Here is a 16,424-nt window from a genome sequence, read left to right as displayed (position 1 = left end):
TTGCGAACTCTGTTGGCCTAGCCTTCTAATCGCATTTGCGATGAAAGGCTCGTAAAAACGGACCCTTCCGAGCTCGCAATTGCGATGCCTGATCTCGCAATTTGCGAGATCAGGGGCCTGCAACAGCTGAAGCATACCCAGCAACATTTTCCTAGGTCCAAAATCATTCAGTAGCTTATCCAAAACTCACCCGAGCCCTCGGGGCTCCAAATCAAACATGCACATAAGTCTTAAAACATCATATAAACTTGCTCGTGCGATAAAATAGCCAAAATAACATCTAGAACTATGAATTCAATACCAAAACACATGAAATTTTCAAGATAGTTTCAAATTTTCTATTTTCCCAACCAAAGGTCCGAAATACATCAAATCACTTCCGTTTTTCACCAAATCTCACAGATAAGGCCTAAATATCATAACGGACCTGTACGGGCTTAAGAACCAAAATACAGGTCCAATACCAACAAGATCAATTCTGTTAAATTATTACATTTTTAGTCTTATCAATTTCTTTCAAAATTCATTTCTCGGGCTAGGGACCAGAGAATTCAATTTCGGGCATACGCACAGGTACCATATTTTTTTACGAAACCTTCGAGATTGTTGGAACACGATTTCAGGCCCGTTTACCCAAAACGTTGATCGAAGTAAATAAAAATTATCTTTTTAAGCCAAAAATCACCATTTCTTAAATTTTTCACTAAAGGGCTTTCCGGATACACGTCCGGAATGCACACGAAAATTGAGATCTTGGAGAACACCCTCGCTCCCTGAAGCTGGTCGAATAAGTCATCAATGTGAGGCAAAGGATACTTGTTCTTAATTGCTACCTTGTCCAACTGCCTATAATCAATGCACATCCTCATTGTGCCATCCTTCTTCTCACAAATAGAACCGGCGCACCCCAAGGTGCTCCTTTAACTCCTTCAACTCCGCGGGTGCCATACGATACTGCGGAGTTGAAATGGGATGAGTGCCCGGCACCAGGTCAATACCAAAATCAAATATCCCTGTCCGGTGGCATGTCCGACAGGTCTGCAGGAAACACATAGGGAAAATCCCTCACAACTATAACAGAATCAATACTGGGAGTTTCAGCTCCGACATCCCTCACAGACACTAGATATGAAAGACAACCCTTCCCAACCATATATTGGGCCTTCAAAAAAGAGATCACTCTACTAGGAACATAATCAGTCAAACCTCGCCACTCAATCAGTGGCACAGTTGGTATAGCCAATGTGACTGTCTTAGCATGACAGTCCAGAATAGCACGACACGGAGATAGCCAATCCATGCCCAAAATAACATCAAAATCCACCATACACAATAATAAAAGATCCATTCGGGTCTCCAGACCCCCAATAGTCACCACACACGACCGGTACACACGGTCTACAACAACAGTATCACCCACCGGGGTAGATACATGAACAGGTAAAGCAAGAAACTCTTGGGGTGTACCCAAATAACGAGCAAAGTATGATGACACATAAGAAAAGGTGGAACTGGGATCAAATAATATAGAGGCATCTCTGTGACAGACTGAAACAATATGTGTAATGACAGCAATAGCATCGGGTCTGCCTGGGAGTGCATGGAAATGGGCCTGATCGGCCCTGATCGACCTCCCCTTTCTGGGGCGACCCCTGGCTGACTGACCCCCACCCCTAGCTGGCTGAGTGGGTGGTGGTGAAGAAACTAGTGCTAAAGCCGATGACTGACCCCTCTGCTGAGATGAACTAGAAAAATGACGAGGACATTGTCTTCACATATGACCCACCTCGCCACACTCATAACAACTCACAGGTGCTGGAGAAGGGGACTGAAGGGAACCCATTGCACCGGAGTGTCTAGCAACTGCACTCGGCATAGAAAAGCCCTAAACCGACGGAGCACGGGATGAACTCTGAGCTGGAAGGGCACTAAGTGATGACTGGTCCTGCTGAGAACTGTGATGACCATGACCCGAAGATGCCCCACAATAACCTGGATGAACGACCTCTGTCGTGCTAAAACTGACCCCTCGAAGGAGCACCACTAAAACTGCCAGATCCTCGAGGCCTCTTGGCCTCCCTCTCCTCTTGCTCCTGACGGCAAACTGACTTAATCTCACGGGCGATATCCACAACCTCCTCAAAGGTAGCACCAGTTACCCTCTTCCTGGTCATGAGAATACGGAGCTGATAAGTAAGACCATCAACAAACCTCCTGATCCTCTCTCGATCTATCGGCACCAACCAGATGGCATGACGAGCCAACTCAGAAAACCTCAACTCATACTGCAACACGGTCATCTCCCCCTGACGCAACCACTCAAACTGCCTACGCAGCTCCTCTCTGCGAGACTGCGGCACATACTTCTCCAAGAAGAGAACGGAGAACTACGGTCAGGTAAGGAGTGCTGCACCAACAGGCCTATGCCTCTCAAAATCCTCCTACCAAGTGAAAGCAGCTCCTGAAAACTGATAGGTGGTAAAAGCGAGCTGGTCTCCAAAACACCTGCTGTACGAAGCATCTTCTAACACTTATCCAAGAAACCCTAGGCATCCTTGCCCTCTCCACCACTGAATGACGAAGGCTACAATCTACCAAACCTCTCCAACCTACGCTGCTCATCCTTCGGCATGACATGAACTACATAGTCCTGAGCAGCTGCAACCGGCTGGGCTGGATGTGCCCCCGGTGTCTGAAGTCCATGCACGATCTGCTCAGGTGTGCGAGCGGCGGGAGTCTGATTGCCTCTCTGGCCTGAGAAGTAGCTGCAGATGTAGTGGCTGAAACCACCTGAGCCAATCTAGTGCAAACTGATAAGATTTGAGCCAAGGCCTCCTGAAGACCCGAAATCACAATGGGCATAGCTGGTGCTGCTAGAGCATCCATAGCTGGAACCTGATCCTGAGCTGGGGTAGCTGGTGGATCTGCGGGTGCTGCCCTAGCTGCTCTGCCTCTAACACGACCATGACCGTGTCCTCGGCCTCTGGTGGCCACAACTGGTGGCACTGGTGGTCGTCCACCCTGTTCGGTAGCGCACGTCCTCACCATCTGTGAGAGAATAAAATAACAGAAGTTTAGTACTCGGATCAACAAATTCGCACGACAAGAATTTCAAGAATGTGAAGTTTTTCCTAAAGGTTCTGCAGCCTCTCGAGGATATATACAGAGGTCTCTGTACCGATCCGCGAGACTCTACTAAACCTGCTCATGACTCGTGAGACCTATGTAACCTAGGCTCTAATACCAACTTATCATGACCCTAAACCCAGACCCGGTCGTGATGGCGCCTCTCATGAAGACAAGGTCAGCCGGCACTTCCCATTTTTTAGCTTTTAACAGTTAAGCATTAGGAATAGTCTAAACATAATAAAATAAATCCAAAATAACAGATGATAATATAAATACGCGGAAGAACACCCATACACAGCCCTAACCGGGGTGTCACTAGTCATGAGCATCTATAAGTCATAATACAAATCCACTAAGTCTATAAACTAGTATAACTGTCTGAAATGAGATAGAACTGATAAAGGAGTAGAGACACGGGGCTGCGGACTCCAACAGCTACCTCGTGAACTCCGAATGTCTGCCTGAAGCTGAAGGAATCAACACTCGGGAGCGGAACCAGCTACGCCTAAATCTGCACGCAGGGTGCAAGGAGTAAAGTGAGTACTCCAACTCAGTGAGTAATAAATGTAAATAACGACTGAAAGTAAGAAAACACGTAAGGCACAAAGTATTCTATAATGAAGCAGTAAAACCATTTAAAAACAGTAATTCAGTGAAAGATAGGTAGGATTCTTTAACTCAAATGTAGTTTCATGAAAAAACCTTCTTTTTTTCAATAATTAAGCAATTAATTGATAGTCAATTATGAAAAGTAAACACATAAAGGCTCGCCCCTCGGGTATAGTATCAACAAATTCGCCCTTCATGCAACATCTCAGAATAGTACCAGCCCTTCGGGCAATCACATCGAACAATACCAGCCCCTCGGGCTCAATCTCATATCACAATGGGTACCCGCACTCACTGGGGTGTGCAGACTCCTGGAGGGGCCCCTTACGGCCCAAGCGCAATAACAAGTCATCTCGTGGCATTAAATCTAGGCCCTTGGCCTCATATAAATCAAGCCAATCGTGGCGTACATATCTCAGGCCCTCGGCCTCCAATCAGTATCGGTGTTTCCTCACAACGTAGGCCCTCGACCTTACTCGGTCAAAAATCATCACAAGCCTCTCGGGCAATAGTAAAACAGTGTTTCTCAGCCCAGACTTCATTTAAAATATCATTTAAGTCTTAAAACAGAGTAAACATGGCTGAGTATGAAAACAGTGGAAAATAACATGACTGAATTTAAGTAACAAGTCAAAACAGTGAGAAAATAATAATAAAAATTCCCGAAAGGTTCAAATAGTTGGCACGAAGCCCAAATATGGTATTCAACCCAAATCATAATGATAGCAAATAAGTTTCAGTCAGATACGTGGTAAAATCATCAACCGGGACGGACCAAGTCACAATCCCCAATAGTGCACGACCCCACGCTCATCATCAAGCGTGTGCCCCACCTCAATATAGCACTACGATGTGCAATCCGGGGTTTCAAAAAACATCATTTACAATCATTACTTACCTCGAACCGGCTAAATCTCTAGCTCGCGACGCCTTTGCCCCTCGAATAGGCCTCCACGCACGTCGAATCTATCCAAAATCAAAACGAGGACGTCAAAATACGCTACGAAAACGAAGCCCAAGCGAAAACAATCAATAAATGGCACAAATCCCGAAATTACCAAAACCGACCCCCGGGAACACGTCTCGAAATTCAGAAATTTTTTACACCTATAGATTCCTTATCTTCCCAAGAGTTCATGCATATCAAAAGTTCTCAAATCCGACCCCAAATAGTCCTCCAAATCCTCAATTAAAAGTCCAAATTTCCAAGTTCCAGTTTCCCCAATTCAACCTTTGATTTCCATAATTTCTAACTCTAATCCATGAAATAATAACATAGGAACGAGTTTTAGGTCCGACTTCCTTACCTCAATGAAATTCTCTTGAAATCCCTCTCTTAAATCGCCTGAAAAGATCCAAGGCCTAAGTAAAATGGTGAAATAACTCAAATTCGCGAAATAAAATAACTTATATGTTCTGCCCAGGTCTTTCCGCATCTGCGGTCCTTCAACCGTATTTGTGGTACCGCATTTGCGGTTAAATCCTCCGCTTCTGCGGAATTCACTTAAGAGCCCAAAATCGCATATGCGATAAGCCATCCGCACCTGCGACTCCGCAGGTGCGGTCCTACACCGCATCTGCGGTGTCTAGAAAGTCCTCAACAATCCGCTTCTGCGACTCCTCTTCCCGCACCTGCGGCCCCCAAACCGCAGGTGCGAAAATGCCATAAGCAGCAATTCAGCAGCTGTAACAAATTCCAAACTTCTCAGTTAACCATCCGAAATCACCCCGAGGCCCCTAGGACCTCAACCAAAAGCACAAACATATCCTAATACTTTATTCAAACTTGTTCCAATCATCAAAATATCTCAAACAACATCAAATCACCCAAAACACATCGGATTCAAGCCAAACTTTCTAAAATCTGCCAATTTTCGCTTTTGATCAAAACCCAACCAAACTACGTCCGAATGACATGAAATTTTGCACACACATCTCAAATCACACCACAGAACTACTGCAACTCTTGTAATTCCATTCCGACCCCCTATATCAAAATCTCGCCTACCAACCGGAAATCGTCAAAATATCAACTTCGCCAATTCAAGCCTAAATCTACTCCGAACCTCCAAAACTCATTCTGATCGCACTCATAAGTCATAAATCACCTCCCGAAGTTAACTGAACCATCGAAACTCACATTCGAGCCCTCTAACACATAAGTCAACATTCGGTTGACTAAATGCCTCAAACCTTACCAAAATCATTCCGGATTCGATCCGACCAACCCGACACCACAAAACATAGATAACGAAGCATAAAGAAGCAGAAATGGGAGAAACGGAGCGGTAACTCATGAGACGACTGGTCGGGTCGTCACAACAATTTTTTTCGACAAACCCCAAAAAAATAAAAATTCAACTCTAGGACATTTTTTTATTCTTCTATTCATATAATATATATATATATATATATATATATATATATATATATATATATATGGTATATTTTGAATTATTATATTAATACTCCAAATATACATTGTGTATATTTATTTTTTTAAAAGAATTATGTACTATCTTTATCAAAATAATATAATATTATACCAATAAAAATATTTTAATATACACTTCATAATATATTTAATAAATAATTATTTAATATATTTACTAATTATATAAAATGTATATAACATTTATAATGTTACAAACATCAGTTATTTACCTAAATATGCATCGTCAGACAAGCATTCACATATACCAAAAAATAATTATTTATTCCACCAAATAATTATTTAGAGAGAGATAAAGTGCCAATAAAATCATACTAGTTAATACAAAATCATTCATAAAAGAGAAAGGAAAGATAAAAATCATATATTGAGCATTAAATTAGCAACTAAAGCGGTTTCCAAAAAGGAAACGTGATTTTCGCTTGAAGGGGGAGAGGCGTTGGGGCAATGGGAATACCAGATGGATTATGTTACGATTGCAAATAATTAGTTGCCACAAATGTTAATCAAGTAATGCTGCTACAACTTTGTAGAATATTTTAAAATATTAGACAGTTATGTTTTTTCCTCTTACAAGAACAGCCTTGAAAGTCGGTGATCTTGATTTTTTGACTCTATTTGTTCCGTAGGCAAAATATCAAGTTTAACCGTGTTAATTTAATATAATATTTCAAAATTTTAAAAATCACCTTAAAATGTTAATTTTAATGAAATTTTTTTCAATTCTAGGCAAAAGTTAATGAGGTTTTATTTTCTCATCTGAAAATTTTAAGGCTTTCGAAAGAAATTTAATTTACTCATTTATACATACAAAATTATTGGATGCTTTAGGTAACCTTTTTTTGGTGTGAGAAGAAACGCATAATAGTCCATAATAATTGAAGGTTAGTTTTTATACTTTTAAATAAAACTGTTACACTTTGAATATGTAAAAATAACATTAAAATAGAAACTGCTTTACACAAAATTGAAAAATTGAAGTAGATTTTAAATATTTGCAATAATACGAGCAGTAAAATGGATCAAGACAGTTTGAAGATCTTACAATAGTATATTTCATGAAGCAAAATGATGATTTGAAAACAAGAGAGGTAGTATTATAAAGGAGAGAAAAAGTGAGGCGTGAAATTTTAATCCCTATACAATATCATTGCTTAAAGTCTTTAATTATTGAAAAAGTATAAGCAATAATGAATGTTATCAATTGAGGGTTATTTTTGACATTTTAAAAATACATGCAGTGACTCGGCTAATTTTCATCTATTTTTAGCCACTGTTATTTATTTTTTAGTAAGTAAAAAGACTTCATTTATCAAGTACTTCCTTTGTTTCAATTTATGTGACCCTATTTCTTTTGCAGTCTGTGCTAAAAAGAATGACTCATTTTCTTATTTGGAATCAATTTATCTTTATGCAGTGATTTATAACTGCACAAAATATATATGCATTATTTTACATCATAAGTTTAAAAATCTTTTTTTTTTCTTAAACTTCGTATCAAGTCAAATAATTTTACATAAATTGAAACGAAGGGATAATGAGTTATGTACAAGAACCAGCTCACAGAAATAGCTATGTTTGGACATTACCCCAATCAGTCTTATCAATTTTGTATTACCTCACCATCATCATTTATGTCAATGATGGCCACTTTTGCTTTACAATAATCTTCTTTTGGCCCTATACATGTGAACGGAATTATGAAGATTTTAGTTTATATACACTAAACTTTAACGTATAAATATGTCTTTTTAGTTGTAGCCATTGATTTGTTTTACTTTTCACCTTATTAAATTTACTTTTTATGATCGATATATTACATTATAGTAGTGTCGAGATGAAGTATTAAACTACATAAACAAGAAATTCTTAAAAGGCTATTGTTCAGTAAAGATATTAGAGAAAACATTTATAGCATTTTTTTTCCCTTTTGGAGAAAGTTGCTGAGTTGACGAACTTAAGAAAACGTTAGAATTATCTTACGTTTACTAGAGTTGGGAAAGAAAATATAGGAAATGTTTTTCGTTAATCCAGATTAATGAATACATAGCTCGTTCGAAACAGAGTGGAATTTCAGTACAAAAGGCAGCCCGGTGCACTAAGCTCCCTTATGCGCAGGGTTTGGGGAAGGGCCGGACCACAAGGTCTATCGTACAGTCTTACTTGCATTTCTGCAGGAGGCTGTTTCCACGACTCGAACCAGTGACCTCCTGGTCACATGGCATCAACTTTACCAGTTACGAGTTATGTCAAGGCTCCTCTTCAATTTACGCGCAATTTAACCAACACACAAAATCTCAAATCAAACAATTTTTACAAGGTATAACAAGTGGTAATTAAACACACACGACCTGATTCGCGCACAAAACAAGAAACAACTGATAATTTTCATAGTATTGAAACAATATGTAACAGAAAAAATAAGACTTTCACTTCAGAGCTTGCCTTCAATCCTTGCATTTGTAAGCCCAACACACGCATCCACAAAATCTTCATCAATAAAATCAGTAGAATATATCTGTAACCGATTACCATAACCTCTAGAAATACTTTCAGTTATAAACAATCTTGCATAAGGATGAATCCGGTTCGTCACCGGTTTAACACACACAACCGGATTATCCGCCTGAGGCGTCACCGTATTCTCCACCCTATAAAAATATTTCCGGGATGTTACCGGCGGCTGTTCACTCAAATGCTTCATATTACTCTCAAATTTTGTTTCAGGCAAATCAGTATCAATCCAATTATCTTTTAAATACCCAGCGCTCCATAATGGACTGCCATGTTTTGGCTGAGGAGATTTTCTTGGTTTCCAAACACAAATTACTCTTTTTGGCAATAATTCTGCTACTGTTTTGTTAAAAACAGAGTCATCTTGGTGGATTAAATACTCCCCAAGCTGATCTTCTAAGTATTTATCGAATTCTGGTGGATCTTCGTGTCCGAACTCTGTTCGGATCTCGAGGATTATGATCTCTGATTCTGTCTCCGACAGAAATTTTTTGACATCGTTAATCACAACATCAACGTTGTAAGAAAGAAGGATGCCATGACATACACGGCGATCTTCTTGAACTCGAATGTCAAGAACTCGAGTGCCCATTACCTGTTGAACGTATAATTAAGTAAATAAAAATATAATTCTTTTTAACAATTTAAGTTTTTAGATGAGATGATCCCACAACTTAACATGGTATCAGAACAGAGACAGAGACAGGAATATTACCAGCTGTTTGTAAATGGATAGAGATTGGGTTCGGGCGAAAGGTCGAGAAATAAATGGAATTCCAATTTTGTTTGTTGCAGAATCATGGGTACCAGGCCAAATTATCTTGTTCACATGGAGTTTTTCCGGGGCAAGTGCTGACATCCAATTTTTTCTATCTTCCGCGCGATAATCTGCACCAGGGAAATCTGTGCTATTTTTTTCCTTGAGATCATATAAAAGTTTCTTCTGAGTACGAATTGCTTTTCTTCGTTCCACCTGTTTAGAAAAAAAAGTACCCATTTTCACAATACCTCAAAAAGAAGAAGAAGAAGAAGCAATAAAGTCACTTCTCCTTTTCTTCTCTCTTGGTTTTGTAGTTGAACAGGATTAAGTTTTTGCGTTTAATATATATATGCATTATAACGCCTTTTTTGTCAATACAGAGTAGAAAGTTTCTTCAATTATGACAAATAAAGAAACTTCCGTAATATTTTAATACCCATGTATTGTCTTGACATATTTTCCATGTGGATTGGTCCAGTTGTCTTAGCTTGAGGGGCCGGCTTCGTTGGAATTATTGGTAGAGACCAAGGAAAGTCACAATCTTTTTTATATATACACAGCATCCCATTAGAGCCCGACTATATCCGAATTCGCGCCATGTATTTAAGGAAAAGCGCTCACTACTATACTTATGGCTCGAATTAGTGACCTTTGGTTAAAAAAAAAAAGCAGCCTCATCCGGTACACCAACATCCTTTGGTGGTTATCTTAAATTATACTAGTTAGCGTGCAGCAGTTGTTTCTCTATTTTTATATAAATGGCTCTGATTTTAGTTTATTTCATTTTTAATTGGTAAAATACATAAGTAGTCACCCGAACTATACACCAAATTCATGTTATACACTTTTGAAAGATGATGTACTAGATACAATTTTGAAAAGTTGCATATGTAAGGTGATATTGGTCCTGAGAAAGTGTGTAACGAAAATTTAGTGTATAGTTCGGGTGGCTACTTATGTATTTTGTCTTTTTAATTCTTCTTTCTTGTACATGTTCATAGGTTCGGCTGGCCATGAGGCACGGAGCTAGAAACTGGTAAGAGGGTTTAATTAAGTCTTTTATATTGGAAAATCATGTCGCGCTAATAACAGCATAAACTTTTTTTATATATATAAATTATTGAATTTCCTGACATAAAAAAATGTTTTAACTTAATGATAAAGGAATTTAAAAATTACCTTAGATCAAAAGTTCAAAGCAAAGGTGTGAAATGGATGAAATCGTTGAACCTGATAATTATCCAAGAGGTTGCAACCAATTCAACAACCACGATAACAATACTTATGATGTATTATTCTAAGCCTCGAGTGCAATTCCTGTATAATTAAATTAATGTATTAAAACGTGCAGCAGGTGGAAAAGGTCCGTTACTTAAAAAGATAGAAGTATATATATATATATATATATATATATATATATAAAAATGAACAGATGACCCATAGCAGCTTCTTAATTATCTGTTGAGATATACCAGTTCAGCGAGATTCATGAAATCAATGGGATATGTGAGTCACATCATTTTATGTAACTAAGGGCTCGTTTGAAACGAGAAATAAGGAATAATTAATTTCGAAACTAAATTTAAGAAGAGTTTATCTCATGTTTGGTTGAGAGAAAATCACGGTATAATTAATCTCAGGATTGTAGTATTTTTTAATCCCCATGGAAAGATAGAAAAACTAATCATGGGATAACCTTTTTCCAACCAAACGATCCCTAAGCGCCTTGTACTATTTTGCTTAACACTTTTCATTTGAAATGTAAGCCTAAGCCATCAATATTAGAGTGACTATTATGCTTTAAGAATCATCAAAGGTTAACACAATTTTTTTTCTTTTCAAATTCTCATCATTTTGCAATCTCAATTTTTTAAAATAATACTTATATGTTTTAGTAGTCACAATGTAAAAAATGCAAATTGAAGGTTACATCAAGTTTAAAAAATCATAAAGATATTTACTTTACTCGAGACGACTTTTCCATCCTTCACTTGGCACATCAGACTTTACAATAATAAATTTTTATTATAAAATATTTAATTTTTTTAAAAAAAAATTAACATATAACCTATCCCTTTTAAAATTGGACCCCTCAAAATTAGGAGCCTAAGGTATATGTCTTACTTGCCTGGCCTATGTCTAAATAACTTGATCATGGGACCATCTTGAACTTGCACCTTCCCTAACGTATGCATGTTTCGGTATGTGATTACACAATATTACTTAACTTTATCCCTTGTATCACTAATATCATAAAATTATTTTTTTGTATCATTAAGATCACTTAAATTTGCCCTTTGAATAAGTAAAGTCACTAAATTATTTTTTGTATTATTAAAATCACTAAATGAAAATATTTGGATTCGAAAAAACATTGAGGAATTTCTAGATAGAAACCCTAGAACACATACACACGGATATTAAAGAGGGAAAGTAGAGAGTAAATATCCGATAGATTTTATTAATACTGAACTTAATCTATTAGTTATCTGCACAAAATAAAAAGACGGGGTATTATCACTTTTAGCCCGCGTCAGAAACTATTTATATCTGGTAGCGAAAAAGTATATAAAATTTATATAAATTTTGTATATAGCATACTTCTTGCTATTATTTTTACAGCGATTATACAGTGTCATTTTTTCCACTAAGGATCCACTATCTCTAAGGTCAAGGCAGATGATATCTAACACGCTGGGTTTTATTGGGTTGGGCTGCTTCTGATGACCACACTGTAACTCCAACACGTGTTAATTAAGAAGAATTAATCCAAATAGTCGCCCACCAAATCACATAAACTAAAAATAGTCGGTGGATATATAATATATGCATAATTCATATATTACATATGTATAATCATATATATGGTTAAAAAGAATAAATAATAAATGTGACCGGCTATTTATATAAATATCGATCCCGTTAATTTATGAGAAAATACAACCGGAAGATGACTTTCGTACGTGCTCATAAACGAGACACTCCAAAATAAAAACAACAAGATATTGATAACAAAGTAGAAAGCCATGAACCCGAAGCTTTCATCGTCCATAACCTCTTCTTAAATGACACACAACACAGAAATGTATTGAAAGCTAGACTACAGACTGTTTTTGAGGATCTCTATTCCATCGTACTTTCAAGATGATTTGACGTACTTTCTTCGTCTCACTTTACTCGATTTTTTTTGGTTGTTTTCGCATATATTAAGCAATCCACTTTTTAGTATTAATTAATAATTAAATTAACTATATTAACCTTAATTTGTTCATTGAAAATACAACAACTACTCCTAGGCTCTTCACTTCAAGGACAACTTTAGAAGAAAAAAAAGAAGTTAATTCTTTATTGATATCCAATAAATCAAATATTGTGGACCAAAAAAAACCAAAAAATTTATTAAAGTGGACCGAAGAGAGTAACATATTATATTGTTAGTTGTATAACTATGCACATTGAAGTATTAACTGGTTATTAGATAATTATCACGTTCATTAATGTTGTTGAACTATCTCTATAAGGTAGGATAATGTTTGTGTATATAATATCCTCCTTTAATTTTATTTATGAGATTACACTGAGCTGTTGTTGTTGTTGTTGGTAATGTTGTTGAAATAAGGTAGAGTACTAAAGGTTATTAAATGCTTAATATCGAGTAATTAGCTTATATACACCGGTAGTATAAATTATTTTTTATATTATTAGTGTTATAAAAATTATGCTTTCCTGAGCCGAGAGTCTATTGGAAACAAACTCTCTATCCTCACAGGTCACGATCCGAATTTTCCACTTTCGGGGTCGTGATGGCGCCTAACATTAAACTCGCTAGGCAAGCTAACGTCACAGATTATTACACCTTTTTTCTTTATCTTTCAAATATTTAAGACTTAACAAAATGAACCAATTGAAATAATTGCACAAGAAACAGTTTAAAAGCTTAACTTTGAACAATAACGAAATCAGAAATAAGATATACCCAGAACTGGAGTCACAACTCACGAATTGTCTATAATTACTATAAGTAATGGTCTAAAAGAAAACTATACATCTAATTTGGAAGGAAAGTAAAAACAGAATACAGTAAAGATAGAAGGGGACGCCAGGGCCTGCGGACACCTGCAGGACTAGCTTGGGTCTCCTGAACTGAAGGCAGCACCCTCGAACTCTGATCAGACACTAGCTCCGAAATCTGCACAGGAAGTGCAGAATGCAGTATCAGTACAACCGACTCCTACGTGTCCTCTCTTATTTCTCCTCAACACATATCACCCTTATCTCTCCTGTTGCGGCGCGCAATCCGATCCTACCTGTCTACCCTTATTGCCCCTTGTTGCGGCGTGCAACCCGATCCCAATATATATATCAACACCAATCACAAATGATTAAAAACAAGAGTTTCACAGGTAAATTCAGTTTCCCCAATATACTTATATCGAAATCCACACAATGGAAGGTTACTATGATTAAGAAATTTCACCGGTGTAAACTACTCAGCGAGACCAAACAAGGTATGCCATAAGACACCAACAAGCCAACATAAGCCAACACATAATAAAACGAAACCATGAAACAATTAAATACTCCAATAAAGAGAACAATGGTTAATATGAAGCGATTAGACATGGAACATATACGAGCAAGTAGCAATTAGGACATGGAAGCAATTCTAAGCAAATAGCAATTTAAGGCAAGAATAGTATAATAGGAAACGGGGAAGGAAAATAAGCTAAAAATGGAAATTTGGTGAAGCATAGGTACTCGTCACCACATCTATAGGCCACACACGTGGAATTTCATATAGCAAACAAGCCGGGGATTCCTATTCCCTCAAGTCAAAGTTAGGCCAAACACTTACCTCAAGCCAACGGGTAATTCAACACTCAATCACCGTTTTACCTCTCGGTTCCACTTCTAATCCGCTTGTATCTAGTCATAATTTACTTAATAACATCAATAATTGCTAAATGGACCAGTTCCAATGCATGAATATAGATTTTCCAATGTTTTCCCCAAAAAGTCAAAAATCGACCCTGAGCCCGCTTGGTCCAAGCCCTAAATTCGGACCAAAACCCGATTACCCATTCACCCCTGAGCACGAATATATAATTGATTTTTGAATCCGACGTCAATTTGAGGTCTAAATCCCCAAATTTCAATGTTCCTAAGTCCTACCCAAAATTCCCAATTCAACCATGAAAACCCTAGATTCTAGGATGAAATCTTGTAAAAAGAAGTTAAGGAGTGAAAGAAATGAGTTTAAAATTACTTACATATGATTTAGGGAAGAAAGAATACTTGAAAAATCGCCTCTTATGCTTTAGGGTTTAAAAAAAATAAAAATAGATGAAAAGTCCCGCTTATATAACCCCACATATCCTCAGAACGCTGATCGCAGAAAAAGGACCGCGGCCGTGAAGCTCACCGCTGACCGCAAAATATCGGGCGCGGCTGCGGAAACTCTGGCCTTGCCTACCGCTGACCGCACAATTCCACTGCGACAGCGGAATCCCCAGCGCAGTCGCGAAGATTAACTGAGGACCGCGAGACCGCGGTTCAGAGACCTGCAATTTTCTGGAACTATGCAGCACAGATCTTTTCCTAAGTCTATACACCCCGAAGCCTATCTGCAACTCACTCGAGCCCTCGGCGCTCCAAACCAAACATGCACGCAAGTCCAAAAACATCATACGGACTTGATCGTGCAATCCAATCATCCAAATAACATCAACAACTATGAATTTAACATCAAAATCAATGAAATTCTCAAGAACACCTAAAGTTACTATTTTCACAACCGAGGGTTCGATTTATATCAAATCAACTCCAATTCTTACCAAAGTTCACATATTCGACTTAAACATTATTTTAAACCTATACCGGGCTCCGGAACTAACATACATGCCCGATACCATCATATTCAAAAATTATTCAATTTCCAAACTTCTTATATTTTTTTGTGAAACAATTTTCTTTAAAAATTTATTTCTCGGGCTAGGGACCTCGGACCTCAATTCCGAGCATACGCCCAAGTCTCATATTTTTTTACGGACCCTCCGGGACCATCAAATCATAGGTCCAAGTCCGTTTACCCAAAATGTTGATCAAAGTCAATTTAAATTCAAATTTAAAGGCAAAATTAACATTTTTTCCTCAAGTTTTCACATAAGGGCTTTCCGGAAGCCCGCCCAGACTGCGCACGCAAATGGGGGAGAAAGAAATGAGGTCTTGAAAGCCTCGAAACTCCAGATTGGGTTCTAAAACACAAGATGACAGTTTGGGTCATCAGATTCTCCACTTCTAAAACAACTGTTCGTCCTTGAACGAACATAGAAAAGCACCTGAGTCAGAGAAAAGATGGGGATATCGGTTCTGCATATCGGACTCGGATTCCTAGGTCACTGCCTCAACAGGCTGACCTCTCCACTGCACACGAACTGAAGGGAAATTCTTCGATCTCAACTGACGGACCTGCCGGTCTAGTATAGCTACCAGCTCCTCCTCATAGGTCAAGTCGACAGTGCTGAAGTCTAACACATGGGAGGGATCACCGTGATACTTCCAAAGTATGGACACATGAAACACTAGATGCACAGCTGATAAACTCGGCGGTAATGCAAGTTTGTAAGCCACTCATCCCACTCAATCAAGAATCTCAAAAAAAACCAATGAACCTAGGGCTTAGCTTGCCCTTCTTCCCAAATCTCATCACGTCCTTCATTGGCGACTCCCGAAGCAATACTTGCTCTCCGACCATGAAAGCCACATCGTGAACCTTACGGTCGGCATAACTCTTTTGCATGGACTGAGCTGTACGAAGCCTATCCTGAATGATTTTAACCTTGTCCAAAGCATCCTGTACCAAATCCATACCCAACAATCGAGCCTCTCCCGGCTCAAACCACCCAACTGGCGATCGACACCATTTTCCATATAATGCCTCATAGGGGGCATCTGGATGCT

At 38.2% G+C, this 16,424-nt stretch overlaps 1 protein-coding gene across 1 annotated transcript; it reads right to left on the bottom strand.

The window, feature by feature from the left end:
* Positions 1 to 8,467: 8,467 nt before the first annotated feature.
* On the bottom strand, positions 8,468 to 9,821 carry LOC107813991 (uncharacterized). The gene is made up of 2 exons (XM_016639312.2): positions 9,420 to 9,821; positions 8,468 to 9,299 (listed from the first exon to the last, which is right to left on the bottom strand). Exons 1-2 carry the CDS (start codon positions 9,699 to 9,701, stop codon positions 8,625 to 8,627), a joined length of 957 nt encoding a protein of 318 aa, XP_016494798.1. The 5' UTR covers positions 9,702 to 9,821; the 3' UTR covers positions 8,468 to 8,624.
* Between the last annotated feature and the right edge of the window lie 6,603 nt (positions 9,822 to 16,424).

This window comes from Nicotiana tabacum, chromosome 7 (genome assembly GCF_000715075.1).
Source record: "Nicotiana tabacum cultivar K326 chromosome 7, ASM71507v2, whole genome shotgun sequence".
NCBI classification, from domain to species: domain Eukaryota; kingdom Viridiplantae; phylum Streptophyta; class Magnoliopsida; order Solanales; family Solanaceae; genus Nicotiana; species Nicotiana tabacum.
The sequence above is the reverse complement of the archived record's forward strand: the minus strand, read 5'-3'. Positions and strand labels throughout refer to the sequence as shown.